The sequence below is a fragment of the Brassica rapa genome, chromosome A06 (assembly GCF_000309985.2).
Source record: "Brassica rapa cultivar Chiifu-401-42 chromosome A06, CAAS_Brap_v3.01, whole genome shotgun sequence".
In the NCBI taxonomy this organism is placed as follows: domain Eukaryota; kingdom Viridiplantae; phylum Streptophyta; class Magnoliopsida; order Brassicales; family Brassicaceae; genus Brassica; species Brassica rapa.
This window is the reverse complement of record NC_024800.2, coordinates 18,796,479-18,810,028: the sequence shown is the minus strand read 5'-3', so window position 1 is coordinate 18,810,028 and position 13,550 is coordinate 18,796,479. Positions and strand designations below refer to the sequence as shown.

Here is a 13,550-nt window from a genome sequence, read left to right as displayed (position 1 = left end):
CACATCACTGAACCGGGATCTCTCATTTCTGTTTATCTCTAGGACCGGTCAGTATATGGAATCTCAATTTCCCCAGGAGGAGGAAGTTCCCAACGTCGTCTTCAACTTGTCTGCAGTTAACATGTTGAATAATCTACCGAGCTGCTCCACTTTTTTTTATCGTCGAGAACAATGTATACCTCCCACGAACCAAGTTTAAATCTTCAGTTTGAAAAGTCAAAACGAGCGGCATTGCTAGATTCACCTCCCACTAATCACGTTACTAGTTTACTTATTACACAAACCTTCTTGGTCTCCACAACTTTTTGTATTTGTTTTCTATTAATTTTCGTTAGGTACTTGGGTTGGTGAAACATGCGGGGAATGAGAAGAGGTGAGGTTGATTTGGCTAATGATGTGTTGTCAACGACGACGTGCTTCCCTCTACATCATGTTTCTTCTCTTGCCTGTATATTACAACTTCCTTTCTCTTCCTTCTCCTCCCACGTCTCTCTCTAGATCTTCATCTCTCTTTCCTCTTGCTTTTAATCTCAACAATGGCCACGGTAAGAACAAACAAAAGTCTTAAAGCTTTTCCTCATCTCTAATTTATAAACTCTGTTTTGGTGCAGGGGAAGCCACTGCCAAAGTTTGGTGAATGGGATGTGAACAACCCTGCATCCGCCGAAGGATTCACTGTCATTTTCAGCAAAGCTAGTGACGAGAAGAAGACCAAGAAAGCATCCGGCAGCGCAGGCCCTAGTACTCTGGTTTCACCTCAGAACACCGATCAAAACAACCACCAAGATTCTCAAAACCCAAAAGCTAAGGTAGTTTTACTCTTTCTTCTCATCACATTTAACTTCTTACTTCTTTCTCCAAATTTGCTTACCTGATGACTTATGTTCTCTGAGCAGAAGAAATGGCTTTGCTTTTGAGGATTATGGAGCTGAAGAAGTTAGCAGAGAGATCTCAAACAAGTGAAACAAGATGTCTTCGGAGTTCACAAACCATATCTTACATCTCGGCTTGCTTCTTCTTCTTTTGTCTTCTGCTGATATTATACTTGTTCACTATACCTTTTGTTTCTTCTTTTTCCCACAATGGATATACGAGAATACATTTGTCTCCTGAATCCCCCATAAGAACTTGTTTTTTTTTTCATGAGATTTGAGACACAGTCCTTTCCAGAGAGAATCCTATTGTTCATACATATGAAACACAAGACTATAATATGGGTTGCTGAAAAGCCTCCCGACAAAATTAACATCCATATGTCGTGAGCTCTAACAAAGATGCTGACACCTGAAAAATTGTACCAGACAATCACAGCAGGAACATGTGTCCTGACATAGAAGTAGGCAAAACTATATATGTACATACATTATCATTGTCTGGTTCAGGTTTCTAGCAATTCTTAAGATTTAGATATAAACAGAACCAGGCAGAAAGAAATCCAGGAAAATCATTCAGAGAGCAACCAATGGGAAGAACAAAGCATGAAAGAGGGCAGGCTTCCATTAGACTGAACCTTAGTTACAGTTAAAGCCAGAGAACAAAAATTATTTGATGAAAATCACGAAAAAACAAGACTGACTTGCCAGATAGATATAGTTTGGAGACTATAATTTACCTAAATGTTTTCTTTATAAACTCCAAAACCAGAAACATCGTTTTGATCCTAAGAACTGAAAAAGCCTTCGATATAAAAAAAAACAGAAATTATCCCTTACGGAGGCTTCTGAACACGTGGTGTCAATTCCAGCCGTCGTTTTCATTTCCGTTGCCTCCAAGTTGAGGAGTTTCTACGGTTTGGGAGCTGGTGGACGAGAATGTAGGCGGTATAGAATGATCGAATCTACAAGCTGGACCAAATTTGCAGATGCCATAGCGGCTGTAGTGTGTGCACATGCTCTGATCCTGAGAGTATCAAAATGGATTAAGGTGTGAATCACAGAGTTTGTTATGGAACACAATCTTTTTTAGCATATTAGAACGGAGCACAAATGAACATAATGGAAGAGAAACACACTCACAGGTCTTAGGGGTAAGCCCTTGTCATTGAAAGAGGATGGAGATTGCTTTGGCAATCTATTCTTGGGATGATGGTATTTGCATTTATATTTGAACTTACAGTCCCCCGTTTTAACATAATAACTGCACTCTGGTTGATCCGGACGTTCTGGAAACTCCTCAGTAGACATCTGCTGTTGGAGTTGTGAGAATGAACTAGTTTCAGCCAATGCATTGTTCGCTGAGTATGTGGAAGGAGGAAGCACATTCCTTTCTGGTGGATAGGCAGAAGGCGCCTACACAAATAAGAATGAAAATCTATTAAACGCAAACTACTATAGTTTTATATAGTACATCAAAACAAGTCATGCAGAATATGGCTACCTGATATCCACTCCACTCTGGAGTTTGAGGAGAAGCTCCACGGTTCTGTGAGTACATGACTGGAATAAAAGGAGCAGTACCAGTCCCATTCATGTGTCTCGATGAGGACCAAGAAGTTGAACTTGCTTGTGGCGCCTCCTTTGGAGCAAATGATCCACCATTGTTACCACGGAACAAAGAAGAATCAACTCCTCCAGCAGCGGTAGGATCAGGATGATTAAATTTGCAGTCACTTCCGAACTTGCAGGAACCATTACGCATGTAGAAAGGGCATTCTTTCTCTCCCTGACAATTGGTTAGACTATTACAGGTTTTATAGACAGGATGCTAGAAAATGTCTAAATCAATTTGATGAATTACCGGTCTGATAGGAAGACCAAGGAAGTTAAGCTCTGGACGTGTGGGCAGAGAAGTTTGTTCTTTAGTGTGGCTGAATCTACAAGTCTCTCCATATTTGCACCCTCCAGTCCTGAAGTAGTACTGCAAAAGAAAAGAGGAATAAAAGGAGATAACATACACATACAATACAAAAAGAGATAATGAAAAGGTAAACAGTGCACAGAAAATCAGGGACATGATATGAACAAAAAAGAATGGTAATCTTCAGATATGAAAAAGGCAAACACTAATCATCCATCTTTTACAAACCCAGCACCAAAAATCATCAATGAACAAGAGAACAACTACCCCAGAAAACTTCAATTTCCATTGTCTGACAAATACACAGTTTATTCCTACTGAAAAAAGCTTTTGTAATTGTAGTCTTAGACAACAACATGACCATATATCCCTATCATCATACAAGTGTAGTAGGAAGTTTAAAAGAACCGTGAGCATAACAAGATATTCGATTCGAGACAGAAGAAAGCAATATAATCTTTGATAATGCCATTACAGAGGAAAGGAAAGACATTATTATTCTAACCTTGCACTCCATGAGCCTCGGATTCTCCACATTCTCTTCCCTTTCCTTTTCCTTTACTTTATCCCTACCAATCTTCCAATCAACGAAACATTAGAGTAGCAAAAAAAGCTAAGTTTATCATCATTAAAATTAACAAAGGCCTAAATCACTTTTCCGTTCTAAATCTCCCTAACCAGAACAAGAGAGCAAAAGAAAATTGTTTCCACTAGAATAACCAGAACAGGATTTATCCAAATAATGTCGCAAAAACTAAACTTTACATCACAAAGATCGCACACAAGGTGGAAGAAGAAGAAGAGTACTTGGAGCTTCCTTCGGACAGGATGATTAAACTTGCAACTGGATCCGTATTTGCAATTCCCTGTTCTGATATAAAAGGAGCAATCCTCTGCATCAGGTCTCACGGGATACACCATCATTCTCTTCTCCACACGCTCTCTTCCTTCCTCCTCCTTCTGATCCGTTTCTCCATCTCCTTCAGCTACACTAATCGGCACGCTCAGCTCTTCCGTAGCTTCGTCCGACAAACCCACATTCCTGAGATCATCACTTAGCTCCTCGGTGACGTGATCGGCTACCGGATCCTTCTCCCTGGAAGATCCTGAAGCCGGTTTCGGATCCGGGTCGGGCTTGCTCATGATTTTTACTCAAAATGACATTACAATTTTACAGAAATCTCTAATTTTTCCACCAGGAAGAAGATCAGAACCGAATTTGAGGAAGAAAAGATGAAAACTTTAAACGCGCTTTTGCCTTTTTGGGTAGTTTCTTCTTTCTCGTAAGCAACACAAACACAAAGTTGGCTTAAAAGAAAAGTATGCGACACAAGTGAGAATCTGAAGAACATTGTGTACCAAAAGTGTAATTTTATAGTTTAATTTTTTCAGCCTTTTTCGTTTATAATGAAAGGCCCAACAAGAGCAATACATCACATAGCGCTCTTTTCTTAGCCCGACAGGGGAGTTGTGGTAAGCAATGGGCTTGCCGACACTGCTCGTGTCTTTCTCTCTATCCTACATCTCACGTGACAAATATATATATATATATATATTTTTTTTTTTGGTAAAAAGACAAAAAAAATATTTAAAATTTCAACAATTTTTTTTTCAATATACTGATCCGGTTTTCTCCGAAAAAACAAATTTAATGCTATAAAATGGATTGGATACCGTATTGTCTGACTAATGATAAAAAAAATAGACCGATCATTTATTATGATCATCATACTAACTATTTGAGTCGAAACCTAAGATCAAATTGGCAAAACAGTAATAATTTAGCTTTTGAAAAGAATCAATCCAGAATTGACGTTAATACACGCGGACTCCCAGAAAAAATCACTAAATTACCATCGCTTCATCGATATTACCACGTTTCAATTATTGATTGAAAAGAAATTACAGCCCTCAAGAGTCGACGTTCAGATTTTATCTTCAAATTATACTTTGAAATTTCTCAATCGTTATTCGTTACTAAAGTGTATTATGATTATACGTTAATCATAAACACTAGTGGTGACCGAGACAAAATGAAGTAGTGCGAAGAGATTGCTATCAATTGCACGCAAAAGGGCATTTCGTTGCATGCTTATACTTTTGCCACATCACTAGAACTTGCCTTCTTTACCAATATTAAAAATAGGATCGAAATACATTAACTCTATTAGATTTTATTCTTCACCTTTTATGCTTTATTAATTAAGAAAATATACTATGGCGTTTATTTGTCAAAATGAGTTATATAGCTTATGAGCTGACTCAGCTCAACTCGATTTTTCATGAACATAATGTTTGTTTTTAGGCTTATTTAATAAATGAGCTTGATGATGAACCTTAAATTAGATTACGAGTTATATAAGCGATCTTTAATGATCATGCGCTAACTCATGAGCTTAGTCGTTTTTATACTTAATATATATATATATATATATATATATATACACATAGATGACTTCTATTTTTCTTATGTAAAAAAGATAGTTTCTATATTAATCATATTTATCTTCTAAAATTAAAATGTAAAACTAAAAATTTATAAATATATACAAAATGTAAAAGAATATTTATATTAATCCTCATATAATATATCTTTAGAATTAAAATCTAAAAAAAATGTTCCTAAGACTCTCATGCCGTATATATATATATATATATATATATATATATATTCATTTATTATTTGAATAGATGAAGATTTTGAACATGAATCATCTCAAAACTCTTATGGAGAATATATTTTTGGATTAATTTTAAACTATATTATGTTTTGGACTAATTTTAAATTATATTATGAAAATTATTTTATTTTACAATTTACTTTTATAGTTATTTTTAATTTTTATATTTGATCGTGAGTTAGCTAATTTAACTCATGATCTAGATGATCTAAGTTTGAGTTTACATATTGAAGCTTATATAATAAATGAGATGAGCTAACTCATGAAATATCCGAGCTCACTGAACGAGCTAGCTCATTTTGACATCCCTAATGGCGCTATATATGAGGGGAAAATAAATGAACAAAGAAATTTTGGATTCCATATTATAAACATTTATGCCTTATTAACTGCCTTTGTTTTTTTTATTTGAACAATTGTATTATCTACAAGCAAACATGGTCAATAAAACAATGTATACAAGCAAACATCGTCAAGAAAACAATGTATGGTATGATTGACGACACTCTTCTTCTTCTTGCTCATATCAGCCGTCTCCATAATCTCAAGAAACCTCTCGGCGCTGGTTAAAAACAAAAATGTATGGTGCATGGCGAATTTTAAAACGACAGAGCTACAAGCGAATATAGATTGGTGTTGCAGCGACTCAGGAGGTTTCTGCAATTGTACAACGATCCAACGCAGTAGAATCTGCTACGAACCAAACACTCTTAGAGATCAGGTGTCGTTTGTGGTGAACTTGTATTACCAGAACCTTGGTGCCACCAAGGCGCAATGCGATTTCAGTGGTACCTGCACTCAGAGCCGTGCTCATTATGTTACAAGAAAGGCATTTGCCTTAAGACCCCAACTTACATCCCATATTTTGGCACCCCTATTTTAATATTTCATTCACTTTTTAATAATTTTCTAGATAAACATTTCTTGTTAGCTTTAATATATGCAACATTTTTGTTGCTATAAATTTATTTACACTATCTAGAATCTAGATATATTTCATACTATGCTATTATAGAATATAAGATTTTAAACTTTCATATGTATTCCTAAAATATTTTTCCTTTATTTTTGTCTTCATTTTTAAGAAAAAATTTGTATCAGAAAGTTTTTAGCTCATGTAGTTGTGTTTGCAATCTTGTAATAATACCTTTCTAAGTCGCCTTGTAGCCTATCTAAATCAACATATATTTAATTAAATATTACAAATCATCTTAGTTAATTTTGAATATTTGTATATATGTTTTTACTTTTTGTTTACAAAAACTAAATAGCTTATATCATTTCTAAGAAATTTTATGTTTGGTTCTTCATATATATTTATGAATATTAAATATATGGTTTTGAGAGTTTTATGTGAGAACTATCCCCCCACTATTTTCATCCTCTTTATATGTTGATTTTACCCTTAAACTCTATTATCTCTTTCCATGTATACCTCCTGATTTGTGTCAGTCTGTGTCAAAAAGTGAAAACTATTTTCTCCTACCTCTCTCCTAATTATTATGTCAAATTCTAGTAGTCTACATCCAGGACCGGACATGAATGGAGGCATGTGAAACATATGCCTCATGGCCGGACTATATTTATTTATTTTAGGGGCCAAAAAGAACAGAAGATAGTCTTTGGTCTACTGGTAATGACGTGTTATATTATCTAACCTGAGCCGGGTTCAAATCCCTTTGTTTTCTTTTTAATGTTATTCATGTTTTTTTCAAAAATAATGGGCCAAAAAAATTATTTTGCTTCTGGGGCGGTAATTGTCAGGCCCGACCCTGTCTACATCTAACTCACTCTGAATTTTCAACATTTACTCTACTTGTGGTTTTAAATCTTCATAGAGATCCGACAATATTCAATTATTTCAATGGCACCCCAAATTTGATATCCTCTGACATATACATATAAGGTATAATCTTGATTATCTCTCACAACACTTATTCAGTTAGCCAAAAATAATAATGTTATTTTGGATCTTCAGTTTTATCGGTTCTTACATTTTCTACTCTTTGAATACATATTTTATTAACTGTTACAATTTATACATTGTTCAATACATGGTTTGTTAGCTGATAAATTGGTTGATACATTTTTTTTTGTGGATTGATACCTTATCTGATAGGATCGTATGCTATTTGATAAATGATTTGTTATATGTTACATATTTTATTAGCTGATACATAGTTTGATACAAAAAACTTGTAAATGGTCGGTATGATGTTACAAAATACTTCTCCTTAATTGATACATGGTATGTGTATTTTGAATAAATATTTTGTTAATTTATACATATTTGGTTAGTTGATACATATTTTGTTATCTGGTAAATGGTCGGTATGTGTATTTTGAATAAATACTCCTTAATTTATCGATTCTTACATTTTCTACTCTTTCGAATACATATTTTGTTAGACGATTCAATTTATAGATTGTTTTATATGGTTTATCAGGTGATAGATTGGTTGATATATGTTTTGTGGATTAATACATTATTTGATAAATGATTGATTATAAGTTACATATTTTGTTAGCTGATACATAGTTTAATACCAAAGAACTTGTAAATGGCTGGTATGATGTTACAAATACCCCTCCTTAATTGATAAATGGTATGTGTATTTAGTGGATAAGATTTGTTTAGTCGACTTTTCTTAGTTATCTAATATTATTATGTATCATCGGGTATTAATTTAGATACTTCTAAAATAAATAAAAATTATGTAATACTAAAATGCTAAAAATATATCTAACAAGTTTGTTTTATTTTTAGTATGCATTACCAAATAAAATAAAAAATTTATAAGAAATACATTCATGTTTTTTATTCTAGAAAATGTGTGAAGGAGAATGAATTGTACTTCCACGCTGAACAAGAAAATATGCAGACGAAAATACTTTAGTCACAACTACACAATGAACATGAAACTGTTGTGTCAGTGTACTTTGATGATTTGTGTATAGAATGGAGAGGTAATTTTGGAATTCTATGTAACAAAATGCATCTCTTGAGTTGGTAATGTCTTGTGAGGAATATTTTGCTAATTTCAGCCTCTATTTAGAATATTAAGCATAATCTATTATAAATAAACACTTATTTATTTAAGTTTCTTTAAACAAGTATTTTATAAGAAATGGAACCATAAAATTCAACCTTATATAATTACTTTGGCTGCAACTGGAATGTATGTTTTTGGAATAAAAACTTCCGGAATACTTAATTCCTATGCATTCCAAAAATTGTTCACCATTTACAAAAGAAAAATAGAAAGGGTATTCCATTCAATTCCACAACATTCCATATTATTCCAAATAAAATTTTAACTATCATTTGAAAAATCATTCCAAATCAAAAATGTTCAAGAACAAATGGAATGCTGATTCCATTCCACAAAATTCCATAAATAATGATTCCTATCGTTCCATATATTCCTTTTATTTGTCACCAGTTACACCCTTTATAAATAATACAATCTGTGTGTACTACTAATATATATTTGGTAAAGACTATATTATAACTTATCATTTGAAAATTTCGAATTATATTTTTATTTATTCAATAAAACAATATAATTTATTATTAATTTTATTTTAATATTTTAAAATCTTGTCTAGAATGTGTAAACTATATTAATCTACAATTAAATAATTATTTTTTTTCTTTTTAAAAAAAAATTACAGTCAAAATTCTACAGCCGAGTTCTACATCAATAAAATTTACAGCCACACTAAAATATTTTAATTTTCTTTTTCTACTACAAATTTTGTAAAACTACATCTCTTACCAACCAGACCCTCAAATTCGAAATAAGCTGATGAATATTTTATATATGCTAATAGGCATCAGTTAGTTTCGATAACACTTTATAGGCTAACATGACCGATCTTGAGATTTTAGGGGCATGTAACTGTTTCTATGTAAAATATTTTTTTCTTACGAATTTGAAGGCTTAAAACTTTTTTAGAGGCCTATTTTTGTATGTAGTGTTTTTCAAAAAATTTGGGGGTCTGTTGGAAATGTTTCACCTAACATGGCCTAGGGCCTGTAAGCTAATGTGTGAACTTCTAAATATTAGGTAGTATGATTATCTATATTTAATTGTTATTTATTTTTGGTAATAAACTAATAATAATACGAATAGCATGCGGTTTTATAAAATAATATTCAGCTTGATTAACTCATGATAAAGGTCATGGCCGCACCAATAATATGATATGCTTGTAGCTTCAGTAATACAGCCAGAGAGAGTATATTCAGAGAGGAAGACGAACTCCCACCAATTTTCTTTTGGTAAAATATCTCTCCTCTCCTCATATGGATTTTATTTTCATAATTTTGTGGTTTTTGTTTCTCGTGTTTACGTTTATAAGCTGAATATGAAAACATTAATGATGATCCTTTTATATCCTCATGAAAACTAGTCTATATAATTCTTCTACTTAACTAGTTACTAGGTGGCCGGCCCGCACCCTATGCGGACATAAACATATTCAAATTATTAACTAAGTAGTACATAGTTTTATAAGTAACGAATTTTATATCATAATACCACCGCCCTTGGGAGAAAGCATCAGGTACAAAAAAATGTTGGTACTTAATATTTTACATGGACAAGATGGAACAAAGTAACTTCAGTATCAAGAGGTATTTATTGTGTATACGTATAATTGCAACGTTCCAAAATAATTTATATATTTAAGAAGATATTTTATTTTCAAAATCTGGAATAAATATTGAATAGTTTCAGAGGTAACATATTTTATATTATCACTACATTCCCATTGAAACCCTCTTTTACCATTTCAGAATGTAATTAAGGACATAAAAAATTCAAAATATGGAATAAAAAGTTCAAAATATGTAATAAATATGGAATAAATAATGTTAGAAATGGGTTGAGTAGAGAGAAGATACGAATTGCAGTCGGTGATTTTCGAATCAGACTCTGTCAGCTTATAAAAACTATTAACTCGGCGATTAAATATCCAGCTCTTTATGGAGTGACTGCGGATATTGTATCGCATATGCAGATATTTTATCGCATATGCGGATATTAATATTATGATTAGTTTAATTTTACATGGTTAGTTAATTTTTACATACAATGACATGTATATGCATAATATATATTATATGTATAATAATCACATAGTTATAATTCATTATTTGTGGTTGAAAACTATAAATCTTCTTAACATTATTTAATTCAAGATATAATGCAATCTACTTTGCTGTTAGTTTTTATTTTTTATTTTAAAATATACAAATTACATTCATTAATTTTTAAACTCTAAACTCTTGGTAAACCTTAAACCCTGAGTATACTCTAACCCTTTGGCTTTACCGGATAAATCATAAACAATAAACTCAAAACTTTTGGATATACCGTAAACACTAATCTCTCTCTCTCCCTCTCTCCTCTCTCTCCCTCTCTCCCACTCTCTCTCCCCTCTCCTCCTCCCTCTTCACTCCCTCCCTCTCTCTCTCTCCGTCCCTCCCTCTCCCTCCCTCTCTCTCCCACCCTCTCTCTCTCTCACCTATTAATAGTGAGAAAAATGTCTTTATTATTGATTTACAACATTACAATATCGCTAATTCCACAAAAGTAAAACAAAAAAATTAATTAATAGAAAATCTAACAAAAGCCACATCTTAACCAATAGAATAGTATACTATTGATAACACGTTTCAAAACTTAAACAATGTAAATGAGCTTCCGTTCAAACGCATGATTGATTCAATCTCCGCCAAAGATAAACTCTTAATTTGATCTTCTGATAAACTCAAGCCTGAAAGAACATGTAAAAATTAATTTGATCTACTGACGTTTTCTTTTGATAAAAACATGATAAGCTAAGAATTAGAATATTCTTTAATAAATTCTTAATAAATCTTATACTTATAAGGTAATATTATTTTTGGAATATCTTGTTAATAAAGCTAAATGAGAACATCTCGTGAATAGGTTGCACCAGAATTTTGGTTGACAAGTCTCACCATAAATATTAAGTTTTAAATGCATGATTTTAGGAGAAAAAATATCTTGTCAATTAATTTCGTTTCTCTGACATCTAAAATATTTAGTGAGTATTTAATGAACTAAACAGAGAAATGATCTCAAAAAGATGTTATTTGAATCGAGAAAACACAAAAGATAAGTAAAATGCTAGACTTTACTAAAATAGTTAGCTTTCACAATAAGCTATGTAATAGAATGTTCTCAAATTAATTTTAAAAATGTATCTACCTATAAGTTAGGATTATTTATGGAATATATTGTTACTGAAATTACATTTTAAATATAAAAAAGAAAATATCTCGGGAGTAGTTTACACTAATGATTTAATTAACAAATCTTGTCCTTAAAGTTTAAATATTAAAGCATGAGATTAGGAAATAAGATATTATTTCAGTAGAGAAAATACCATCCTACTATAGATATTTTAAAAATATAATTGATTATCCAATTTTGATGTACAGTAGAGAAAATACCATTCTAAAGTGCACATCTTTTGCAGGATCGGAATGGTGAACTCTTAGAGGTCTGAAATATGACCACTTCTCTCAAATCATCTCTGAAAAAATATAAAACAAAATCACAATCAGCAAACCAAAAAACAAATATATGTATATATAAGCTTATAATTCTAAACAATAATATAAATCTACAAATCAAAAAAAGAAAAATATTCGCAGCACAAAAAGATGCTATTGAAATGATTTACTTGAGAGATGTTATCAAATTGAGTAAAAAAATTTTACCAGATTGAGGAACAAAGATGTTATCGAAATGATATAACAAAGAGGTGTACAATCAAATCATATATAGCTTCAGTGGAGAAATCGTCATAATAGGGTATCTGCATATAAACCAAAAGAAAAATCAGCTCTCATGAAATATAAAAGCTTAATGTTCTAAAATAAGAAGAAAAAAAAGTTCAGAACATTATTAACATTAAAAGTTCAGAATACAAAGTTCAATTATTTCGTTTCTTATACTGTGAATGTCTTATTTATAGTAAATTGGTAGACGTTTCTCATTGATTTAGCTTGCATGATAAGCTAAGAAGTAGAATATTCTTTAATAAATTCTCAATAAATCTTATACTTATAAGGTAATATTATTTTTGGAATATCTTGTTAATAAAGCTAAAGGAGAACATCTCGTGAATAGATTGCACCAGAATTTTGGTTGACAAGTCTCACCATAAATATTAAGTTTTAAATGCATGATTTTAGGAGAGAAAATATCTTGTCAATTAATTTCGTTTCTCTAACATCTAAAATATTTAGTGAGTATTTAATGAATTAAACAGAGAAATGATCGCAAAAAGATGTTCTTTGAATCGAGAAAACACAAAAGTTAAGTATTAAAGTGATTTCATTTTTAGTAGTGTCGATGATTAAAATAAACCGAAAAAGAAATTCTAAAAAATCAATCAACAAAATCAAGAGAATTCTTTCCATTTGTAATGAGGAAACTAATTATTACATGTATTAACTAATATTGTTGCGCAAGTAATGTTAATAGAGGGATTAAATTATTTTTTCCTTTTCAATCAGTATTCAATGTTACTTTCCTTTTATAGGGGATCGATGAATTAAAATAAATTATTTGATTTGATAAAATGACTTTATATTCTAATATATCTATAGACTACATAAAATAATAAACCAAAATATTTACTTGAATTGATAAAATGACTTTATATACCATACTTTCGACAATTAGTTACCATAAATAGTTATTAATAATATTATGTAAGTCATTTGGAATCCAAAATATTTATTTGAATTAATAAAATGGATTTATATACCGTACTTTCGACAATTAGTTACCATAAATAGTTATTAATAATATTATGTAAGTCATTTGGAAAGTGATGTTAATTGGTCATTAATTTATGTTTTCCCTTGCAATTAGTATTCAATGGTACTTTCCTATTATAGTGAGATCGATGAATTAAATGATATATCGAAATTACAAAATAAGGTAAGTATTTAGAGGGCTTTTCTTTTTAGTAGTGTCGATGGAAAAATAAATCAAAAAAAAATTCTAAAAAATATTTAACAATAAA

General features: G+C 31.4%; 2 protein-coding genes across 3 annotated transcripts; one reads left to right on the top strand and one right to left on the bottom strand.

The window, feature by feature from the left end:
• Positions 1-180: 180 nt before the first annotated feature.
• Positions 181-1,146, top strand: LOC103873746 (protein NOI4). The gene is made up of 3 exons (XM_009152139.3): positions 181-545; positions 612-809; positions 897-1,146. The coding sequence occupies exons 1-3, from the start codon at positions 537-539 to the stop codon at positions 915-917; spliced, it is 228 nt and encodes a 75-aa protein (XP_009150387.1). The 5' UTR covers positions 181-536; the 3' UTR covers positions 918-1,146.
• Positions 1,147-1,479: 333 nt separating this feature from the next.
• LOC103873745 (zinc finger CCCH domain-containing protein 67) lies at positions 1,480-4,143 on the bottom strand. 2 transcript variants are annotated; one of them, XM_009152137.3, is made up of 6 exons: positions 3,604-4,143; positions 3,302-3,373; positions 2,737-2,856; positions 2,377-2,661; positions 2,016-2,288; positions 1,480-1,899 (listed from the first exon to the last, which is right to left on the bottom strand). In XM_009152137.3, exons 1-6 carry the CDS (start codon positions 3,937-3,939, stop codon positions 1,735-1,737), a joined length of 1,251 nt encoding a protein of 416 aa, XP_009150385.1. In that variant the 5' UTR covers positions 3,940-4,143; the 3' UTR covers positions 1,480-1,734. The 2 variants fall into 2 exon arrangements, with proteins under 2 accessions (XP_009150385.1, XP_033128678.1); XM_033272787.1 differs by having other exon boundaries at positions 2,377-2,677; positions 3,604-3,860.
• Positions 4,144-13,550: the final 9,407 nt, after the last annotated feature.